Raw genomic sequence first — 19,556 nt, forward strand, 5'->3', positions numbered from 1 at the left:
AGTTTGCTGACGACACCACCATAGTGGGTCGGATCTCAAACAATGACGAGAGAGTACAGGAATGAGATAGAGAATCTGGTGAACTGGTGCAGCAACAATAATCTCTTCCTCAAAGTCAACAAAATGAAGGAGATTGTCATCGACCTCGGGATGCGGAAAGGAGAACATGCCCCTGTCTACATCAATGGGGATGAAGTAGAAAGGGTCGAGAGCTTCAAGTTTTTAGGTGTCCAGATCACCAACAACCTGTCCTGGTCCCCCCCAATGCCGACACTATAGTTAAGAAAGCACACCAACACCTCTACTTTCTCACAAGACTAAGGAAATTTGGCATGTCAGCTACGACTCTCACCAATATTTACAGATGCACCATAGAAAGCATTCTCTCTGGTTGTATCACAGCTTGGTATGGCTCCTTCTCTGCCCAAGGCCGTAAGGATCTACAAAAGGTCGTGAATGTAGCCCAATCCATCACGCAAACCAGCCTCCCATCCATGGACTCTGTCTATACTTCCCGCTGCCTCGGCAAAGCAGCCAGCATAATTAAGGACCCCATGCACCCTGGACATTCTCTCTTCCACCTTCTTCCTTCCGAAAAAGATACAAAAGTCTGAGGTCACGTACCAACCGACTCAAGAACAGCTTCTTCCCTGCTGCTTTCAGACTTTTAAATGGACTTGCCTTGCATTAAGTTGATCTTTCTCTACACCCTAACTATGACTATAACACTACATTCTGCACTCTCTTGTTTCCTTCTCTATGAACAGTATGTTTTGTCTGTATAGCGCGCAAGAACAATACTTTTCACTGTATGTTAATACATGTGACAATAAATCAAATCAAATCAAAAGGTTAAGCTCAGCATCCGAGAAGGTAGGCCAAATGTACATGGGCCAGTTGATAGATCAGAATTTTTTCAAAGTAATCAGCAATTATTCTTATAGTCTCTTACTGGCATAAGACCACAAGAACTAGGAACAGGAGTAGATCGTTCAGCCCCTCAAGCCTACTCCACCACTCAATAGGATCATGGCTGATCTGACATTTCTCATGTCCACTTTCCTGCCTTTTCTCCACAACCCTCGATTCGCTTACTGATCAAGAATTAATCTATCTCAGCCTTAATATACACAAGGACTCTGCCCCCACAAAGGGTTCCAAAGACTCTCAATCTTCAGTCAGGAAATTCCTCCTCAGTTCAGTCTTAAATTGGCACCTGTTTATTCTATGACTGTCCCCTCTGGTCCTAGACTCTTCCATGAGGGGAAACATCCTCTCAGCATTTACCATGTCAAGGCCCTTAAGATTCCTAAATGTTTCATTGAGATCACCTCTCGTTCTTCTAAATTCCAACGAGTAGAGTTCCAACCTGTTTAACCTCTTCTCACGAGACAATCCTTCCACACCAGGGATCATCCTAGTGAACCTTCTCTGAACGGTTTCCAAAGAAACAATACATTTCCTTAAATAAGGGGAACAAAACTGTCCACAGTACTCCAGGTGTGGTTTCACCAGTACCATGTACAGTTGCAGCAAGACTTCTCACTCATATTCTAACCCCCTTGAAATAAGGGCCAACTTTCCATTTGCCTTCCTGATTACCAGCTGCACCCGTGTGCTAGCTGTGTGCGTTGCATGCACAAGTACCCCCAAGTCCCTTTGTGTTGCAGCTTTCTGCAGTTTTTTTCCAAGTAATACTGTTCCTTTCCAAAATTAACAATTTCACATTTTCCCACATTGTACATCATTTGCCAACTTTTTGCCCACTTACTTAACCTATCAATATCTCTTTGCAACCTGTCTGTATCCATCTTGTAATTGCCTTTCCACTTATTCTTGTCATCTGCAAATTTGGCTATATTACACAGCGCTTCCTTCCTTCAGGTCATTAATGTATATTGTAATAGTTGCAGTCCCAGCACTAATCCCTGTGGAACCCCACTGGTAAGGAGTCTAACAACACCAGGTTAAAGTCCAACAGGTTTATTTGGTAGCAAACACCACTAGCTTTCGGAGCGCTGCCGTAATAATTGATTCCAACAATGGATGTTAGGCTAATCAGCCCATAGTTTTTGCCTCCCTCCCTTTTTGAGGAGGGCAGTTGAATATTGGCAGCTTTCCAATCCTCCAGTACCTTTTCCAGAATCCAAGATTTTTGGAAAATTATAACCAATGCATCCACTATCTCTGTAGTTATTTCTTTTAGGATCCTAGGATGCAAGCCATCAGGGCCAAGTGACGTACCTGCATTTAGCCCCATTAGTTTGTCTACTATTACTTCTCTAGTAATGGAAATGGTATTTACTTCCTCCCCCACATTCTTTAGTATTAATGGGATGTCTGAAGCATCTTCCATTGTAAAGACTGATGCAAAATATCTGTTGAACTACTCTGTCATTTCCTTGCTCCCCATAACTATCTCCCCAGATTCATTTTCTAAGGGGCCTATGTTCACTCTTACCTTTCTCTTTCTTTTTATATATTTAAAGAAGCTATTGTTGTCAGCTTTTATATTCCTTGCTAGTTTTCCCCTGAAGTTTATTTTCTCACTATTATCTTTTTAGTCCTACTTTGCTGGATTCTGAATTTATCCATCTTCTTTCTCTAGTCTTCGGGGCTATCACTGACTTTTGCCTCCTTATATACTTTTTCTTTTAATTTAATACTCTCCTCAACATCCTTGGTTAGCCTTTGTTGCTTTATGCCTCTCTTAGAATCTTTCTTCTTACTGGGATATATGTTTGCGGAGAGCCATAAATTAACTCCTTGAATGTCTGCCACTGCTTGCTTGTCTTTTCTGCTAATCTATCCGCCCAATCCACTTCAGTTAACCTATCCTCATTTCATTGTAATTCCCTTTATTTAAGTTAAACATACTTGTTTCGGATCCAAGCTTCTCTCTCAAACTGAATATTAAATTCTATCATGTTATGATCACTGCTTTCTAGGGGATCTTTTACTCTGAGGTTATTTATTAAACCTGCCTCATTACCCAAAACCAGATCCAAAATAGCCTGCTTCCTGGTTGGCTCCATGACATATTGTTCTAGGAAACTATCCCTAATGCACTCTTTGAATTCATTGTCATGGCTACCTCACCAACTCGATTAATCCAATTAACAAGATGATTAAAGTCACCCATATTTATTGCTCTATTCTTTTAACATGCTCATGTTATTTGTTGATTTATACTCTTTCATACAGTGAGGCTACTGTTGGGGGTCTATACACTGTTCCTATCAATATCTTCTTTTTCTTGTTTTTTTTTTACCTCCACCCAAATGGACTCTACATCATCTGAGCCTAGATCATCTCTCACAACTGTCCTCATTTCATCTATTAACAGTGCTACCCCACCACCTTTTCCTTCCCTCCTGTCTTTCCAAAAGGTCAAATATTCCTGAAAATTAAGTTCCCAGTTTTGATCTCCTTTTAACCATGTCTCCGTAATGGCTACGATATCATATCCATTTACCACGATTTGCACCATCAGTTTGTCTACCTTATTCCAAATGCTGTGTGTTACATTATAAAATCTTAAGGCTTGCCTCTTTTAATAATCCTAACTTTGCCGTGGCGCTTATTTGCCTCTTGCACTTGATTACCCTGTCTACCGTTTTTGCATTTTAATCTGGTCATTGTTTCTCTTTCCCTTGCCACCCTGAACCAGCAAACAAAGGTCCTGACATCTCAGAACTTGGGTGTTGAATTCCAAAGTTGTTCAACATTTCATGGCATCTCTGAAGTGTTTTGTAGTTAAAATTCAGAGATAAAGGTCAACGTATCTATTCGTTACTGCTGAACTCTGGTCTTTGCTTTGAGGACTATTATTTGCTAAGCCTTTGAAATGGTTCATAGCCAAAAGCATTGCTCGGAATTTGAATCTATTCAAATGCTAGTTGCTCAATGGAGAGTAAATGGAGCACAGATCCAATGTGGCTATTGTACTTCTAGATTGATTTCACACCAAAGGATGTTTTGAGTTACTAAAACTAAATTATAGAATCTCAAGATTGGTATGGTGCAGGTGGTGGCCATTTGACCCATCATGTCTACACCACTCTTCAAAAGAACATTCTGGCTTTGTTCCATTCTTCTGCCTTTTATTTGTAACCCTGCACATTGTTTCTATTTACATTTTCAGCCAATACCCTCTTGAATGCCTCCAATGAACCAGAGTCCACCACATTGGACAGTACATTCCAGATCCCAACCATTTGTTGGTGCAACAGTTTTCTCTCACATTGCAAATCACTTTGAATCTGTGTCCTCATCCTCAATTCTTTTAAGAGCAGGAACAGTTTCTCCCTATCTCCTTTTGTCTTCCTGTGGCTCCTTCATGCCACACTCAGTAGATGGTGCCTTGATGTCGAAGGCAGCCAAGATCAGCTCACCTCGAGCATTCAGCTCCCATCCATATTTGGACCAAGGTTTTATTGGGTCCTGCAGCCTGTGGAACCCAAACTGAGCATGGGTAGTCGGCGATTGGTGGGCAACTGCCACTTGATAGCACTGTTGACAACACTTGCATGCCTTTTCTGATGGTTGGGACAAAACTGATGAAGTGATATTTAGCTAGGATAGATTTGTCCTGTTTTTGTGCATAGTACATACCTGGACAATTTTCCACTGTTGTGCCGTATGCTATACTGGAACAGCTTGTCCAGTGTGCTGGTTCTGGAACACAGATCTTGAGTACCTGTAACCTTTGCTATGCTGAATGCACATAGCTACTCCTTGATGATACGAATTAAGCAGAATTTGTTACCGATATCTGCAATGGAAACTCAGAAAAGACGAAGATCACTCACCCGCCCCCCCCCACAAACACTTCTAACTGAAAATCAAAGCAAATGATTCAGCCTTATATTTTGCTTCCCCATTATTAATAGGGATTTTTTCAGAGCTTTGATATAGTCCATTGGCTAGGAGATCACTTAGTTCTGTCAATAGCATGCTGCTGTTCAACCAACATGTGTAGCTTCATTGGATTTACACCTCAATATTAGGTAGTCCTGTTGTTACTTCCGGCTTGCTGTTCTAGACTCCTTGTTGAACCAGGATTAAGTGTTAGTTTGATGTTGGCGAGTAGTGAAGAATATGTCAGGCTGTAAGTTACAGATTGGGGTGGAATAAAATTATTTTGCTAGTGGCCCACAGTGCTTCATGGGTACCCAGTTTTGAACTGCAATATCTGTTCTCAACTGTTCCAAGTTAGCACTGTGGGAGTGCCGCACAGAATGGAGAATGTCCCAAGATGGAACATGGTGGCCACAAAGATTGTGTTCGTTCCTACCAATTCTGTCATGGAAAATTGTACCTGCAGCAGTAGCTTTGTCACATACCAGCCATTTAAACTAAGTTAGCACCACTTAAAGGGACCCCTGCTGCAGAGAATCCTCACTCAGACATCCAAAAACCAGTAGATAGCTATGTTAACCTTGAATTTTTCAGAACTATTGTGATTATGAATTACACTAGGTAAAGAACTCATGGCCTAAGCTAAGTGACACCAGTGGTTTTGCAACACGAGTCTGAATTGCAAGTTTCTCTGACTCCAGAATGAAGCATGCATCTGTCAAGCAGGTTATGGCGTACTGCATGTTTAACCTACAGAAAAGTGACCAGCTTAAACATTCCTTTCAGGTTTACTTTTTGTTCCGGACATATCCCCAAGGGCCTTGAGCTTTGCTGGTGTTGATTTTTCTTCTCAGGATTTGGTGGGAGAGGGCGGTGCAATTCACATGCATCCGATGTTTTTCTACTGGGTATGAGTGGCCATTATTCATCAACAGTGCATTTGAATGTGCCATTCAACTGTAGGATAAGTAACAGTGGAGTCTAGACTTGCTTTCACCTAATACCTATGTACATAATTCTGATGAGACCACTTTATTGAAACGGTGTGGTCCATCAGAAGTCATATCCACCACAAAATATCCTGTAGATAGGAGTGCAGAATCTAAAGACTGATCTCTTTGTCCTGACTTCCATTTTTGTTCACAGCCATGTGCAGGCCAAGGTAGAATACACCTCAACGTGGAAGTTTTATATTATGGTGAAAATTCCCCAGCCCTTATTTCCAGCCGTCACCTGGAGGAGTGAATTTGTAATCAGCCAGACAATGGTGCATTTCTGCACTGGGAGGAAGAAAATTTCAAAAGTAATGCAGTCAACAAATGATTCCCTTACGTCGAGTGTGGAGCAGGCTTCATACTTTTGTATAACAGACAGATAATTGGTGCCATTTGATTTAGATTTTTAAATTGAGGACTGGACATCCACTGACAACCATAGCAAGGGCCAAGCGAAGTTTATCCAACTTCAGTGAAAGCATAAGCTAGAGTAATAAAGAATTTTAACAAATAGAAATTGACAACTAACCCTGGGAGATTAGAGAGTTTTATCACAATGGGAAAGAAAAAACTAACAGCATAGTTCAGAAGCAGGATCTAGCTGCAGCAAATTGGGAGTAGGGCGAAGAAAATTATTTTGAAGAAAAGGGCACTATTCCCCTTTTGAGTTGACAGAAATACTCTATGTGCAAGTTCAGCTAATTTGAATGAAGTAACATTCGACTTCGGTTGACTTCTGAGTTTAAGATACTGCATTCTTACAACTGCTGTCTCCATGTGACGCTCTTACATTCCATATGTTTTATTTTGAGAAAATGATATTGAGATGGAAGAAGGAACATGGAAATCATTCTAGGCTATTGGATTTAATGGCATAATTTTCAATGCACTAACAGAGATCGTACAGCGCTTCTCCATTTAAATTCTTTCGCTGTGAAATCAAACGGAATCAATTGTCAATTAATACTTCTGCCATTTAATAAAAAAGTTAAATCAATCTTTTGATTGTCCGGGTGGCATGGAAGTGCGAAAGGAAGTGGGTTGAAGACATGTGACTTGGAATCAGTAACCATTGGTTCAAACAAAATGGTTTCACCTTGCAATTCAGAGATGCTCCCTAATCCATCTGCTGAGACTGGTGCCAGCACCAAAGCGAGTGTTAGTGCTGCTTCACTGTGCAGCTGTTTGGCTCAGCTGGGCTATTCAACTTAGTAAAGACCCTCTTATTTAGAACTGAACAGGTGCCATGGAGTAAAATAAATCAGATCTTTATTTGGCAAAAAAGAGCTGCTTATAGATGTGATTCTGTTTTTAAAAAAAGGCAGCAAAGCAAAAATCACAAAATACTCTGCACAACATGTTGCACCTACTTTGCCTTGTAAATGGAACCATAGGAAGCAAATGCAGTGTAAATTAAAGCTTCGTGGTCTGCTGGGTTTAGCAAATTTGGCTTTTTTATACATCCAAAATGGTCATCACCATTAAAAATTAGTTTAGCAGTGACAAATCCATAAACAAAAGCAACTCTCACCAACACATTGCTTTTAAAATCTTTATCTCCTGTCCAAGCCTTGCCTTGCTTTCAATTTGGTGATTTATTTGCAGGCCTGGTACATTTTGTTTAGATCAACTGAATTAAACTGAAGTCCATCACAACATAAGAGGTATAAACTGTAAACAGTGTTCTGCCTGATTTTTTCGGCATATTACTGCCAATAAGAAAATCCATGCTCAAGTCCACATACTTAAACGTTGAGTCAATGTTATTTTGTGTGATGCTTTATTTATCATCTGAAATTGCTCCCACCACTACAACTGCCAGTGCCAAGCTTGCAATGGCGGGCATTGAACAGTTTAAAGTACTCTTCAGATTACATAATCTGGAATCAGTGTCTTGCTCTATTTGAATAATAATTTCCAGTATCATCCATCAATTAAATCTGAAATTTTTAGATGCCCATAATTACATCTTACTAAATCCTAGAAATAATATTCCATGATTTAGGAATGATGTACACTCAATCAACTTAAGAAAATCAGTGACAATAATGAAGATAAACAGAACAAATACAAAAGAAAGAAGCACAATAACCAGTCTTACTAGTTGACTGAGTTTTTGGACGAGTTAATAGCAATGATTGATGACGATAATGTGGTTGCAATGGTATGTATGGACTTCCAAAAGGTACTTGATGAAGTGCCACAGATTAGCTTGTCAGCAAGTGGAAGCCCACTGAATAAAAGAAACAGTGGTGGCATGGGTACAAAGTCAGCTGAGTGACAAGAGAGTGTAGTGGTAAAAGATTACTTTTGGACTGGAGTAAGTTACAAGAGGTCATAGATAAGTTGCTGGAATAGGTAGATACGAGGCATTTGGAATTTAATGTAAAGTAGTAATACATTTTGATAACTAGGAAAGGCAATATAAATTAAAAGGTACAATTCTAAAGGGATGCAGGAACAGAGGTATATGCACACTAAATCTTTGAAAATGGGAGGGCCGGTTTAAAACGCGGTTAAAAGGTCTATGGGATCCTGAACTTTGTAAATAGAAACATTGAATTTAAATATAAGGAAATTAGATGTAATACTGGCATGGCCTCATCTGGAGCACTGTATCCTGGGCACCGGACTTTAGGAAGGATGTGAAGATTTGAGAGAGGATGCAGAAAAAAATAAGAATGGTTCAATGGATGAAGTACTTCAGTTACAAGGATAGATTGGAGAAGCTGAAATAAAAGTGTTGAAAATTATGAGGACTCTGGACTGAGTAGATAGGGAGACAGAGTGATTGGCAAAAGAAGCAAAGGCGAGTGGTTTAGACCTGGAATGCATTGCCTAAGAGGGTAATGGAGGCAGATTTAATCTTGATTTACAGAAATTAATTGGATAAGCAGCAAAGATTAAGATATTTCAGCATTATAGAAAGGGCAGGGGAGAGGGACGAACTGAATTGCTCTTGCAGAGAGCCAGCATGACTTGATGGGCCGAATGGCTCCTTCTGTGCTGCAACCATTCTATGATTCTAGTCTACAACATCTGTTGCAATGAACTTCAGTGACATACCTTAACCACTGGATTCCATTCAATACTGAAAGAGTTTTAAAAAGTTGAGACATTCAGATACACATAGCCCCTTTATAACAATGCAAGTTCCAACATTTTTTATATTTCTATTACCTAAACAGGATACACACTGTATAATATAACATTTATAGATCTAATAACCAGTCACCCCTCACACAACTTTTACCTTTTATGCATTATGGAATTGGGCCATCGCTTAGTGCAATATGTTATTCTCCATTCAAAAACACATCTGTACCTGGATTTAAATCTTGCAGTTAAATTCTAAAACTCATAACCACAGTTGAATTATTTCAACCGTCAATAAAACAAGAATTAAAGAAACTATTGTATGAAGAGATGGCAGCCAGCTATTGAATGCACCTTGCATTCCTCTTATGGGCCAACATTTCCAACTGAAAATCCTCCTTTAGAAGAGGAAGTTTCATTACGACATATTGAGGATATATTTCATGATATAGTCATCTCACTCAGTTCAATCACAATATGATTTCACCAGTACTGAAAAGCTTATTCAATGGCATCATGATGAAAAGCACCACCTAATGCAAAACAGCTTCTATTGCCAACTGGTGATCACCTCACCCTGAGTCATCGCCAGTGTGGGTACAATTGTCTTCTGATTGTGGGGTGAGGAGAAAAGGAGAGGATATGGCTCCAGTTTGCTGCTCAGTGACTGCTGTTGTAAAGTGCATTGTTGTCGACAGCAGTGTGCTCAGCTATGGTTGGCTACATAATTGAAAGGCTTAGCATAAGTTAAGCTCACATAAAACTTGGGTTAGCTACAGGGAGGCACATGCTGACCATGGAATCCTAGTCCAGTCCAACATCAACAACCATTTATGATGGAAAGGAGGCATCATATAATTGAATTCAACATTAATAAAAGCATTTTCTCAAACATGCTTTCAAAACTGATAGATATAATCAAAAATTTGTGTTACAAAAAAGCCCAACTTCTATCACAACCACTTCATTAGCACTGATAAGCTTAGACAAGGACCGAGTGACCAGTATTTTTGACATCCAACAGGTTTATTTGGTATCGCAAGCTTTTGGAGCACTGCTCCATCGGGTGAGAATCACCTGATGAAGGAGCAGCGCTCCGAAAGCTTGCAATACCAAATAAATCTGTTTGACTTTAACCTGGTGTTGAGAGACTCCTTACTGTGCCCACTCCAGTCCAAAGCCAGCATCTCCACATCACAGTATTTTTGAGTGAAATAATATAGAATAGTTCATCGAGTTAAAACTATGGCTTGAGGATCACAATTCAAGTGGTAATAACTGTGGAAAGAACAGGGGAAAATAATTTTGCCATTTTAGAATCAGAATCCCTACAGTGCAGGAAGAGGCATTTGGCCCATCGACCTTGCACTGAGAACAATCCCACCCAGACCCTATCCCCATAACCCCACTCTGCTAATCTCCCTGACACTAAGGAGCAATTGAGCACGGCCAATTAACCGAACCCGCACATTTCTAGGCTGTGGGAGGAAACTTGAGCACCCGGAGAAAACCTATACAGACACAGGAAGAACGTGCAAACTCCACACAGACAAGTTACCTGAGGTTGGAATTGAACCCGGGTCCCTGGTGCTGTGAAGCAGTAATGCTAACCACTGTGCCACCGTGTTTACGCTGGAAACAGATCGTGTCTGCCAATCTATGTCAGTGATCTTTCATTTTTGAGAAAGATTGTTGTTCAATGTGGCCAATGCTGGCAAGGCAATACATATTGCTTATTCTCGGTTAAGAGCATAAAGAATCAACCACAATGTTGGGGCTGCAGGCTAAACCAGTTGAGACTCGGTTTTAAGGATGAACCAGTTGTGCTTTTAAACATAAAAACCAGCAGCTTTCTTTCTGCCAAATTTACAGAGTTCATTTCACAATTTGACATGTTGTGATTTAAAGTCATGATCTTTGACTTTCTGGTCCAGAACCATAACAACACTTCAGTATTGTTCTTACTTTCAAGAAGTAGCATTTCAGCAAAATCAAAAAATAATCTTGATACGCATTGGTGGGATCAAAGTCACTCTCAATGGCAACATAAATCTGCCACTACCAGATGCACTGATGAACCAAGGAGCTCAGCATGTTTCTGCAGGGCCTGAAATATTTGCAAGATTTCCTGGTTAGTGTGGACTTCCTCTTGTTCAGTAATCAAAAACAAATCACAAAGTAGACTTTTCTCACTATATAATCGATGCGGAATTCACTTCATAGTACAACTGTTGCCACAATGCTTGAACTGTGATAGAACTGTAACAGGATGGAACTGTCAAAATATGAAGGGCCATGAGAAAGGAGATCAAAAGTAGTGGAAAGAAAATCCCTCCCTTCCTGATCAGCAGGTATCTCCCAAAGCAACTATTTTGCTCAATTTGGCAGTCAGAATGGAAACCAAACACAATGGGAATAGAAATCTTTTCAATGATCTCAACTTTGACAGTTCAGTGTCAATGATGCCTACTGAGAGAACCTTACAGAAAATCAAGGGCAACTAAGATCTATAATTGGGAACTACAGCAAGGGGTGACCAGGAGATGAAGCAACTGTCAAGATTTGCACTGGAATAGCATCAGAGGTTATAGGGAAGGGAATCACATACAGATAGAACAGTTAGGGGGTAAAAGTGTCAGGGAGATGAGAGGAGCACACTTTTGCTGAGTTTAAAGAGTTTGATGAATGGTCATTAACCCAAACCGTTAACTATTCCTCTATCCACAGATGCTGCTGAGTATTTCCAGACTTTGTTTTTTTAAGATGCTGTTGCGTCAAAGGCAATTTCAAAGTTAGATGTTCCTGAAGAGTGAATGTGCTGTGGCAGTGATAGTCACTCTGGAAAGCAGAGAGGGGAGGAATAGTGCACCTGGTGTTTAGATCACAGTGTAGTTTGTAGAAATAGCAGACAATTACCTGATAATGCAGCTTAGGATAAAAGATGAAGAGAGTGTGAGATTATGGGCAGAAGCAAGTGGCAAGGCAAGTGGGGCAGATGTGACCAATGACTATCACCAGTAGATAATGAAATTGTTTAAAAATGAACCCATCGCTGAAGTTCAGGTGTAGAAAATGTCAATCAGAGCACTTGCAAATGGTGATAAAGAAATTTGGGAGGGGCCTAGGGTGGTGAAGATACAGTTTTTGCAGGAAAAGATGTGGTTAAGAATCATATTTCCAAGAGCAGTGAAACATTTTGGCTTGAAGTGTACAACAAAAAGCCAACTGACACAGATGGAAAAGTAGGCCCAGCAAAAAGAGAGGCAAGTGAGACAAAGGTAGAACAAGTGAAGCTGAAGTACGAAATGAGAAGTTCAAAGAAATTCATAAAATCAAACTGAAAGTTGGCAGCAGCACCAACATATCACAAACAGAACCAGGATTTTGACTTCTTTTCTCTACTTTAATTCTTATGAATACTTCAATTAACCTTATGAAAAGGGATTTCCTAGTCTCACCATACGAGAGCTGATAAAGGTTCACATTCACAACAAAAAGTCTTGTGTACACATCAACTGGCAATACAGTCCCAGTTTTTATTTCAGATTTCCAAGTCACGATTTTCTTCAAAATACGATGTCAACATGTGTAGATAATGAGCTTGTGTGCAGTATTTTGAGGTGAAATAAATAAGTGAAACATGTTCACTTGGAGGACAAATGGGCTGGTTCATAAGGTCTCCCCTCTGTCTCTCATGTTTTCCAATATTCTACCTTCCAAAAGGCATCAGAGCTCCTGGTTAGAATATAGTTTCAAGGAGGTATTCTAGATGCAAGAGCCCAGCCTTTTCAGTGATACTTTGAGCACAACATTTGTTGGAAAGCAATCAGAAGGGAAAGCTTTAGATGACTTTCTTCCATCTAACTTGAGAACCCATTCTGACTACTGCAACTATCACTAGCACAAAAATAACCAGAAAGCTGAACAAAGATGTTCCCAGTCTGTATGGCTTAGCAATTCACTGCTTTAATCAAACTGAAACATTGCAGATACCCCAGTTAGGTTGGACATTAAACTCACACACACCTAAGCCTGTGGCAAGGTTTCTTGCATAACATGGCTTCCAATTTGCGAAAACTAAACCCAGGATGCTCTCTGAGAACAAGAGGCAAACGTCACACACAACGACACTGAGCAGCTGACAATTAACACTGGAGATGAACAAGGAGGAGTAGGCCATTTGGTCGATTGAGCCTGCTCCCCCTTTCAATAAGGCCATGGCTGATCTGATTTTAACCTCAATTCCACATTCCTGCCTCCTCCCACCCCCACCCGTAACCTTTCACTCCCTTGCTCATCAAGAATCTATCTATCCCTGCCTTAAAAGTATTCAAAGATTCTGCCTCCACAACTGTTGGATAAAGAGAGTTCCAAATACTCATGATCCTCGGAATTATTTTTCCTCATCTCTGCCTTAATTGGCCGACCCCTTACTTTTAAATAGCAACACCTAGTTCTAGGTTCTCCCACAAGAGGAAACATCTTTTCCAGACCCACCTTGTCAAGACCCCTCAGGATGTTACATGTTTCAATCACCTCTTACTCTTCTAAACTCCAGTGGATACAAGTTTAGGTCTAGCCTTTCCTCACAAGACAACTCACCCATTCAAGGTATTAGTCTAGTAAACCTTCTATGAATTGTTCCCAATCTATTTTTTTTCCTTAAACAAGGAGATCAATACTGTTCACAGTACTCCAGGCATGATCTCACCAATGCCCTGTAAACTGAAGCATAAACTTCCCCACTTCTGTATTCAATTCCCATCCCAATAAATGTTAACATTCTATTAGCTTTCTTAATTACTGCTTGTATCTGCATACTGATCTTTTGCAATTCAAGTACTTGGACACCCAAATCCCTCTGCACCTCAGAGCTCTGCAATCTCTCACCATTTAGATAATATGCTTCTTTTTTACTCTTCCTGCCAAAATGGATAACCTCACGTTTTTCCATGTTATACTCGATTTGCCAGATCTTTGCTCACTCAGCTAACTTGCCTATTTTTTTTAGCCTTCTTCTTGTCTTCTTCACAACTTATTTTCCTACCTATCTTTGCGTCATCAGCAAATTTAGCAACCCATACGTTTGGTTGCTTCATCCAAATCATTTATGTGACTTATAAAATTTGAGGTCCCAGCAGTGATCTTTTGGCACACCATTACATCTTGTCAACCAGAAAATGACTCATTTGTGTCTACATACTGTTTCCTGTTAGTTAGCCAATCTTTTATCTGTATGAATATGTTACCCCCCTACTTATTCAGCTTTAATTTTCTGCAATCATCTTTGATGTGGCACCTTATCAAATGCCTTCTGAAAATCTAAGCACAGCCCATCTATTGGTTCCTTTCTATGCACAGCACTTCTTCAAAAAAATCCAATAAATTGGTTAAACATGATTCTGTTGTGATAATATGTATTCTCATGGCTGTTGTGATAAATGTGCTTTAATTATTGTTAAACTCAAACATCTTGTATTACTTCAAAATCAGTATTGTTTTCTTCCCACCCCCTCAAAAAATTGTTGCATAAATGAAAATTGTTTTGTAAAGCATGCTGAAGTGCTTCATATAAGGACAAGGAAATTGGACACCAAGAAGAATTTAGAAAAATTAGCTGAGATGACCATAGCACTGGTTGAAGAGGTAAATTTTGAAGATAGATTAAAATGGGCAAAGATACAACGAAGTCAGGAAGAGTGTGTTACAAAGCACAAGACTAGAGTGGCTCAAAGCTGCAAATGATAGTGGTTCATGAGGGGGCAAAAATAGAAGAGTGAGGAGATTTAAACTGAGATGGAAGTCAAGACAAGAGTGCAGAAGTCTGGTGTAGAAAGATTCCGAGAAGGAATTAAAAATATTTGGGGATGGTGTGTTAATGGAGATTTATGAATGATAAGACACAACTCAACAGGGGATGGGACAATCTAAGCAAACATTATGTTTTAAAATAAGATGACATTCAAGTCATAGTAGCAGAAAGCCTGGACTGAACAGGCTTACTGAGAGGTATGGAGGGGGAAAAAACGGAAGGCATCGAAGGTGCCCACTGAACAAAGTCTTCGAAGAGTGACACCTTGAATGCTTTTGCCCAAGCTGATTTGAGGTCACTGCTAGAATATATGGAAAACACTGAATCAACTCCCAATTGTTCCACCAGCATCAGTTCTCAGCCTTCCAGCTGTCTGAACAAATTTCATTTGAGAGACATGCGCAGTACTAAAATAGATGTACCAAACTTGATTCTTTCAAACTTTATCCACAAACTGTACAATAGCAAATTTGGGGCTGCTGCCAATAACGTTACTTAATATATGAAAACCAAACAACTAAAGTCAGATGTTTGATTCCATGTTTTGTGTATGCTTTAACAGGGTCACTCACCTGATGAAGAAGCAGCGCTTCCAAAGCTAGTGAGTTTTGCTACCAAGTAAACCTTTTGGACTTTAACCTGGTGTTGTGAGACTTCTTTACCCCAGTCCAACGCCAGCATCTCCACATCATAACAGGGTCTGCCCAAGGCTTGGCACATGGATGACCTTAGCCCAGTCCACTGTTTCTTTTGTGGAAAGTCCTAGCAAGTCATTTTGATGAAATTTTGCAGCACCAGTGTTATGCTCAGAAACAGAGCACTAAGCTTGGAATTTGTTCAATATCTCAGTTCTGATATTATCTGTAATATTTATAGAAAGAAATGTACCCAGACAGAAAACCTCTCTCACACGCCACCACTGTTATTCAGTTCACATACACGCCAAGTCCTGTACTTTCCTGAATAGCCTTTGATCAAGGTTTTTGTTTTAACTGCGCAATACATAAATGCAAATAAGCTAAATACCAATGCAGTCTGATCTGAGTTATTCCAACATCTTGTCACCAGAGGGCGCTCTAGATAAAGAAAACACTTACAATCATCATCTGCTCCTCTTTGTCCCCACTCTCCTTGATAATAATTCGCTCAATCTCCTGGTTAAGACCCTCAACACTGTTGCGGAATCGGGAAACCGTCGACTTTGAAATAGGAATAGCCACTGGAATCAAAACAGTCTTTGGAATGGGTGCCTAGAACACAATTTTGAAATAGCACATGAGTACAGAGGAAAGTACAAAGCTGCAAATGAATGCAAGCCACTTTAAAATACATAAAAATATTAACTCTAAAAACGGAATGTAAAAGATGCAACATCTTATTCAATGATCTAATTGTCAATTTTACAAATCCCACACCAAAGGTTTGACCATAGAGACATCAAGAGAAATTTAGGCCTCTTTTGTAGAAGGCATGCAACCATTTGTTACTAATACTGTTTTTCCACCAAGTCGCTTCCAAGATGTATTGATACAAGATCTGGAGAACAAATCGAGAGTTGGCTTAGTGATCTTGTCCCACCAGGCCATCGCTGGATTCACTGACTTCTACTACTCCCTTAAGTGTAGAGATTTTAAAATCTTAATCCCCAAGATCTCCCTACCTCATGCAGTATATTGCTCCACAGTTCACTGTCCTGTATATCTCTCCTTGGAATGTTAACAGTCTGATTCTGCATCCAAAATTAGCAAATGATCTTTCAGCAGTCTTGGTCCTACTTTTCAATTCCACTAAACCTTCCCATGATTTTGGGATCTCTGTCAGTCATCTCATCTGATCTTGCTTCATATCCGAAGTGAAGGGCCTTGGCATGCTTATTAGCATCATCCACAAAAATGGAACCAGATTCCACATGTATGTTGATGACATCCAGCTCCAACTTGCTCAATCCTTTACTGCTTCAAAGTTAACAGACTGATCAACATCACATCTTGGATGACCCAATTAGATTGGGATGGTCAAGGCCACGGTCTTTGGGCCTGCTCATGAGCTGTGTCTTTATCCACCTCCTTGACCATTAGGTAGAATCTGACCACACACAATTACTATGCTCTGTTTGACCATGCGCTTCTGACCACATCTGAAAGACTGCTATCTTCTGCCTCCATCCCTTCAGCACTTGTACACAACGTTGTCACTTCCAGACTTCTCCACAATAATGGAAGGTCCACCTGGAATTATCCTTCGCCATGGAAATGACACGGCATATCCTGCCCAAATGACTCTGTCAAGTTCTCCTTACTAAAATCTGAGGGCTCGTAGGAAAATTGGGAGAATGATCCCAGAAGTTAGTCAAACAACAGCCCGACAGAGTTACATTTGTCACATTATACCTTACATGAAGCATCCCAGATTCCTCTAACACCATTCTGGAGTATAACTGGTCCTACTGGCAGTGGTGGCACAGCAGGAGTTTTCCCCAGGAATCCTCAACAGTCACTCTGGACCTCAAGGCTCCAGGTCAAAATGGACAAGGTAATCACTATTCTCTGTTGGACACTACTTGAAAGAAGCACTGAGGGGCAAGGGCATAAAACGTTGTGGGTAGGGGAGTTCAATGACCATCATCATGAGTGGCTCACTAGTACAATGGATCAAACTAGACAAGTCCTGATGACAAAGGAAAATCCTCCTTGACCTCACGGTAACTGTCCCGTGACAATATTGTTCAGAGTGACTACCACACAGTCCTTACAGAAGCAAAATCCAGTCTTCAGGATACAATCCATCATGTTGTGTGGCACCATCACCTTATTGAAATCCCTAGTGTCCTTGACCCAATCGTTTGGAGCTGCTCCATCATGTCACTTCCCCTTCATCATAAGGTAAGACATGGGGATTTACACTGACGATTGCATAGTATTCAGTAGCATTCAACTTCTCAGATATTGAAGCAGTCCATAGCCACATTCAACAAGTCCTGGACAACATTCAGGTTTCGACGGTTAAGTAGCAAGTAATATTTGCACCATACAAGTGCCAGACAGTGACCATCTTCAATGAGAGAGAATGTAACCATCTCCCCCATGATATTCAACAGAATTACCATTGCGGCATACCCCACAATAAACACCCTAGTGGTTACAATTGACCAGAAATCTAACTGCAGCTGCTATATAAATACTGTGGCTACAAGAGCAAGTAGAAGCTGGGAATTCTGTGATATGTTGCTCCTGACTTCCAAAGTCTGTCTACCATCTACAAGGTACAAATCAGGAGTGTAATGGAATACTTCTCACTTGCCTTGATGAATGTAGCTCCATCAACACAAGAACCTCAACAACATCCAGGACAAAGTAAATCCCCCACCTTAAATGTTCACTCCCTTGACCATAGGCACACAGTGCCAGAAGTGGATACAATATACAAGATGCACTGGAGCAACTCGTCAAATTTCCTTCAAGAGAACCTTTCAATCCCGCAGAGTCTACCATCTAGAACAAGGGCAGCAGACGTATGTGAATACCATCATTTACGAGTTCCCTTCCAAGCCATACACCATCCTGACTCGGAAATATATTGCAGTTCTTTCACAGTAGTTGGTTTAAAAACCTGGAACTCCTTTCCTAATTGTGTGTGGTTGAACCTATACCAGCTGGACTGCAGCGGTTCAAGAGGCATCAACCACCATCTTTTCCAAGGCAATTAGGGATTGGCAACAAATATTGGCCTTACCAGCAATGCACCAATCCATGAAAAAGAAGTTTGTTTGAAAATAGAATGAAGGCCTTTCCAGTGTTACAAAAATGCAGTCCAAGGTAGTCACAAATTTCTCAGCACCAGCACTTATAGTGCACCAAACGGGTATAATTCCATTCAGTCTATAAAGATTGCTGAGTACGAGGACAAATATGCACCTCTCAATCATGAATTAACATGTTGATTCTGCTGCACAAGATAGCCACAACATGACTTAGAAAGATTAACTATCATTTCCTAGAAGTGACGACAACTGAAATTGCTGATCTTAACCAGAATGGTAGCAGGGCTTAAATAATTTAAGCTTTTTGAAGCAGAAAAAAAATCAGCCGAGTTTCTTCCTCCTCAATGTTATTCAGAAATCTCTGATGGAAACTATGGTTACAATCTGGCTGGATAGCAACAGCTGCATAGTCAAACAGGCTACCTGCAATCTCTGTCCAGTCTGTTTCAAAGAATGGTTATTTGAGTGAGTACTTATGACAATAACTGGCAGCATGTAATCATACCTCAGCAGGGGCCAATCTTTTTACAACAGGAAAAATGGGGTGGGGGGGGGGCACGACACAGGAGAAGAGGGGCGAAATCCTGGGATGTGGGTATTACTGGCAACTCCGTGTCTTAATCTCCACCTTATGTGGCACCAAAAAGTTGGTGGTGAACCTTCTTCTTGAACAATTGCAATCTGTCTGCTGAAAACACAATGCTGTAATGGAGGGTGTTCTAGGAGTTTGACTCAGCGACAACTGAGGAATAGTGACACATGTCCAAATCAGATTCACATAATGTGGAGGTAATGTTGCCTCCATGCACTTAAGTTTCTCCATGGATTTGGGAAGTATTGCCGATGGTCTCTTGGCAATTTGCCTAGGCCGTACACACTGTAGCTACTATAGTCACACTGAACACCCAGCCTGTGACTTGGTCCAGATGAAACACTATTTGCAATTGTTTTGGAGAAAGTTTCTGGCCAATGGTAACTGCTGGATGTTGATGGTGGGGATTTGGTGAGGGCAATGCAATTAAATCTCATGGGG

The 19,556-nt window shown here is 40.5% G+C and overlaps 1 protein-coding gene across 2 annotated transcripts in view; it reads right to left on the minus strand.

Annotated features, from left to right (window-relative positions):
- Window positions 1-19,556, minus strand: part of LOC144503872 (protein FAM117B-like) — a 211,882-nt gene that overhangs the window by 18,129 nt on the left and 174,197 nt on the right. For both annotated transcript variants that reach the window (XM_078228880.1, XM_078228878.1), the window contains one exon: window positions 15,861-16,013. In XM_078228880.1, coding sequence (XP_078085006.1) covers window positions 15,861-16,013 — 153 coding nt within the window. The remainder of the gene's footprint in view (window positions 1-15,860; window positions 16,014-19,556) is intronic.

The sequence above is a fragment of the Mustelus asterias genome, chromosome 14 (assembly GCF_964213995.1).
Source record: "Mustelus asterias chromosome 14, sMusAst1.hap1.1, whole genome shotgun sequence".
Taxonomy (NCBI): domain Eukaryota; kingdom Metazoa; phylum Chordata; class Chondrichthyes; order Carcharhiniformes; family Triakidae; genus Mustelus; species Mustelus asterias.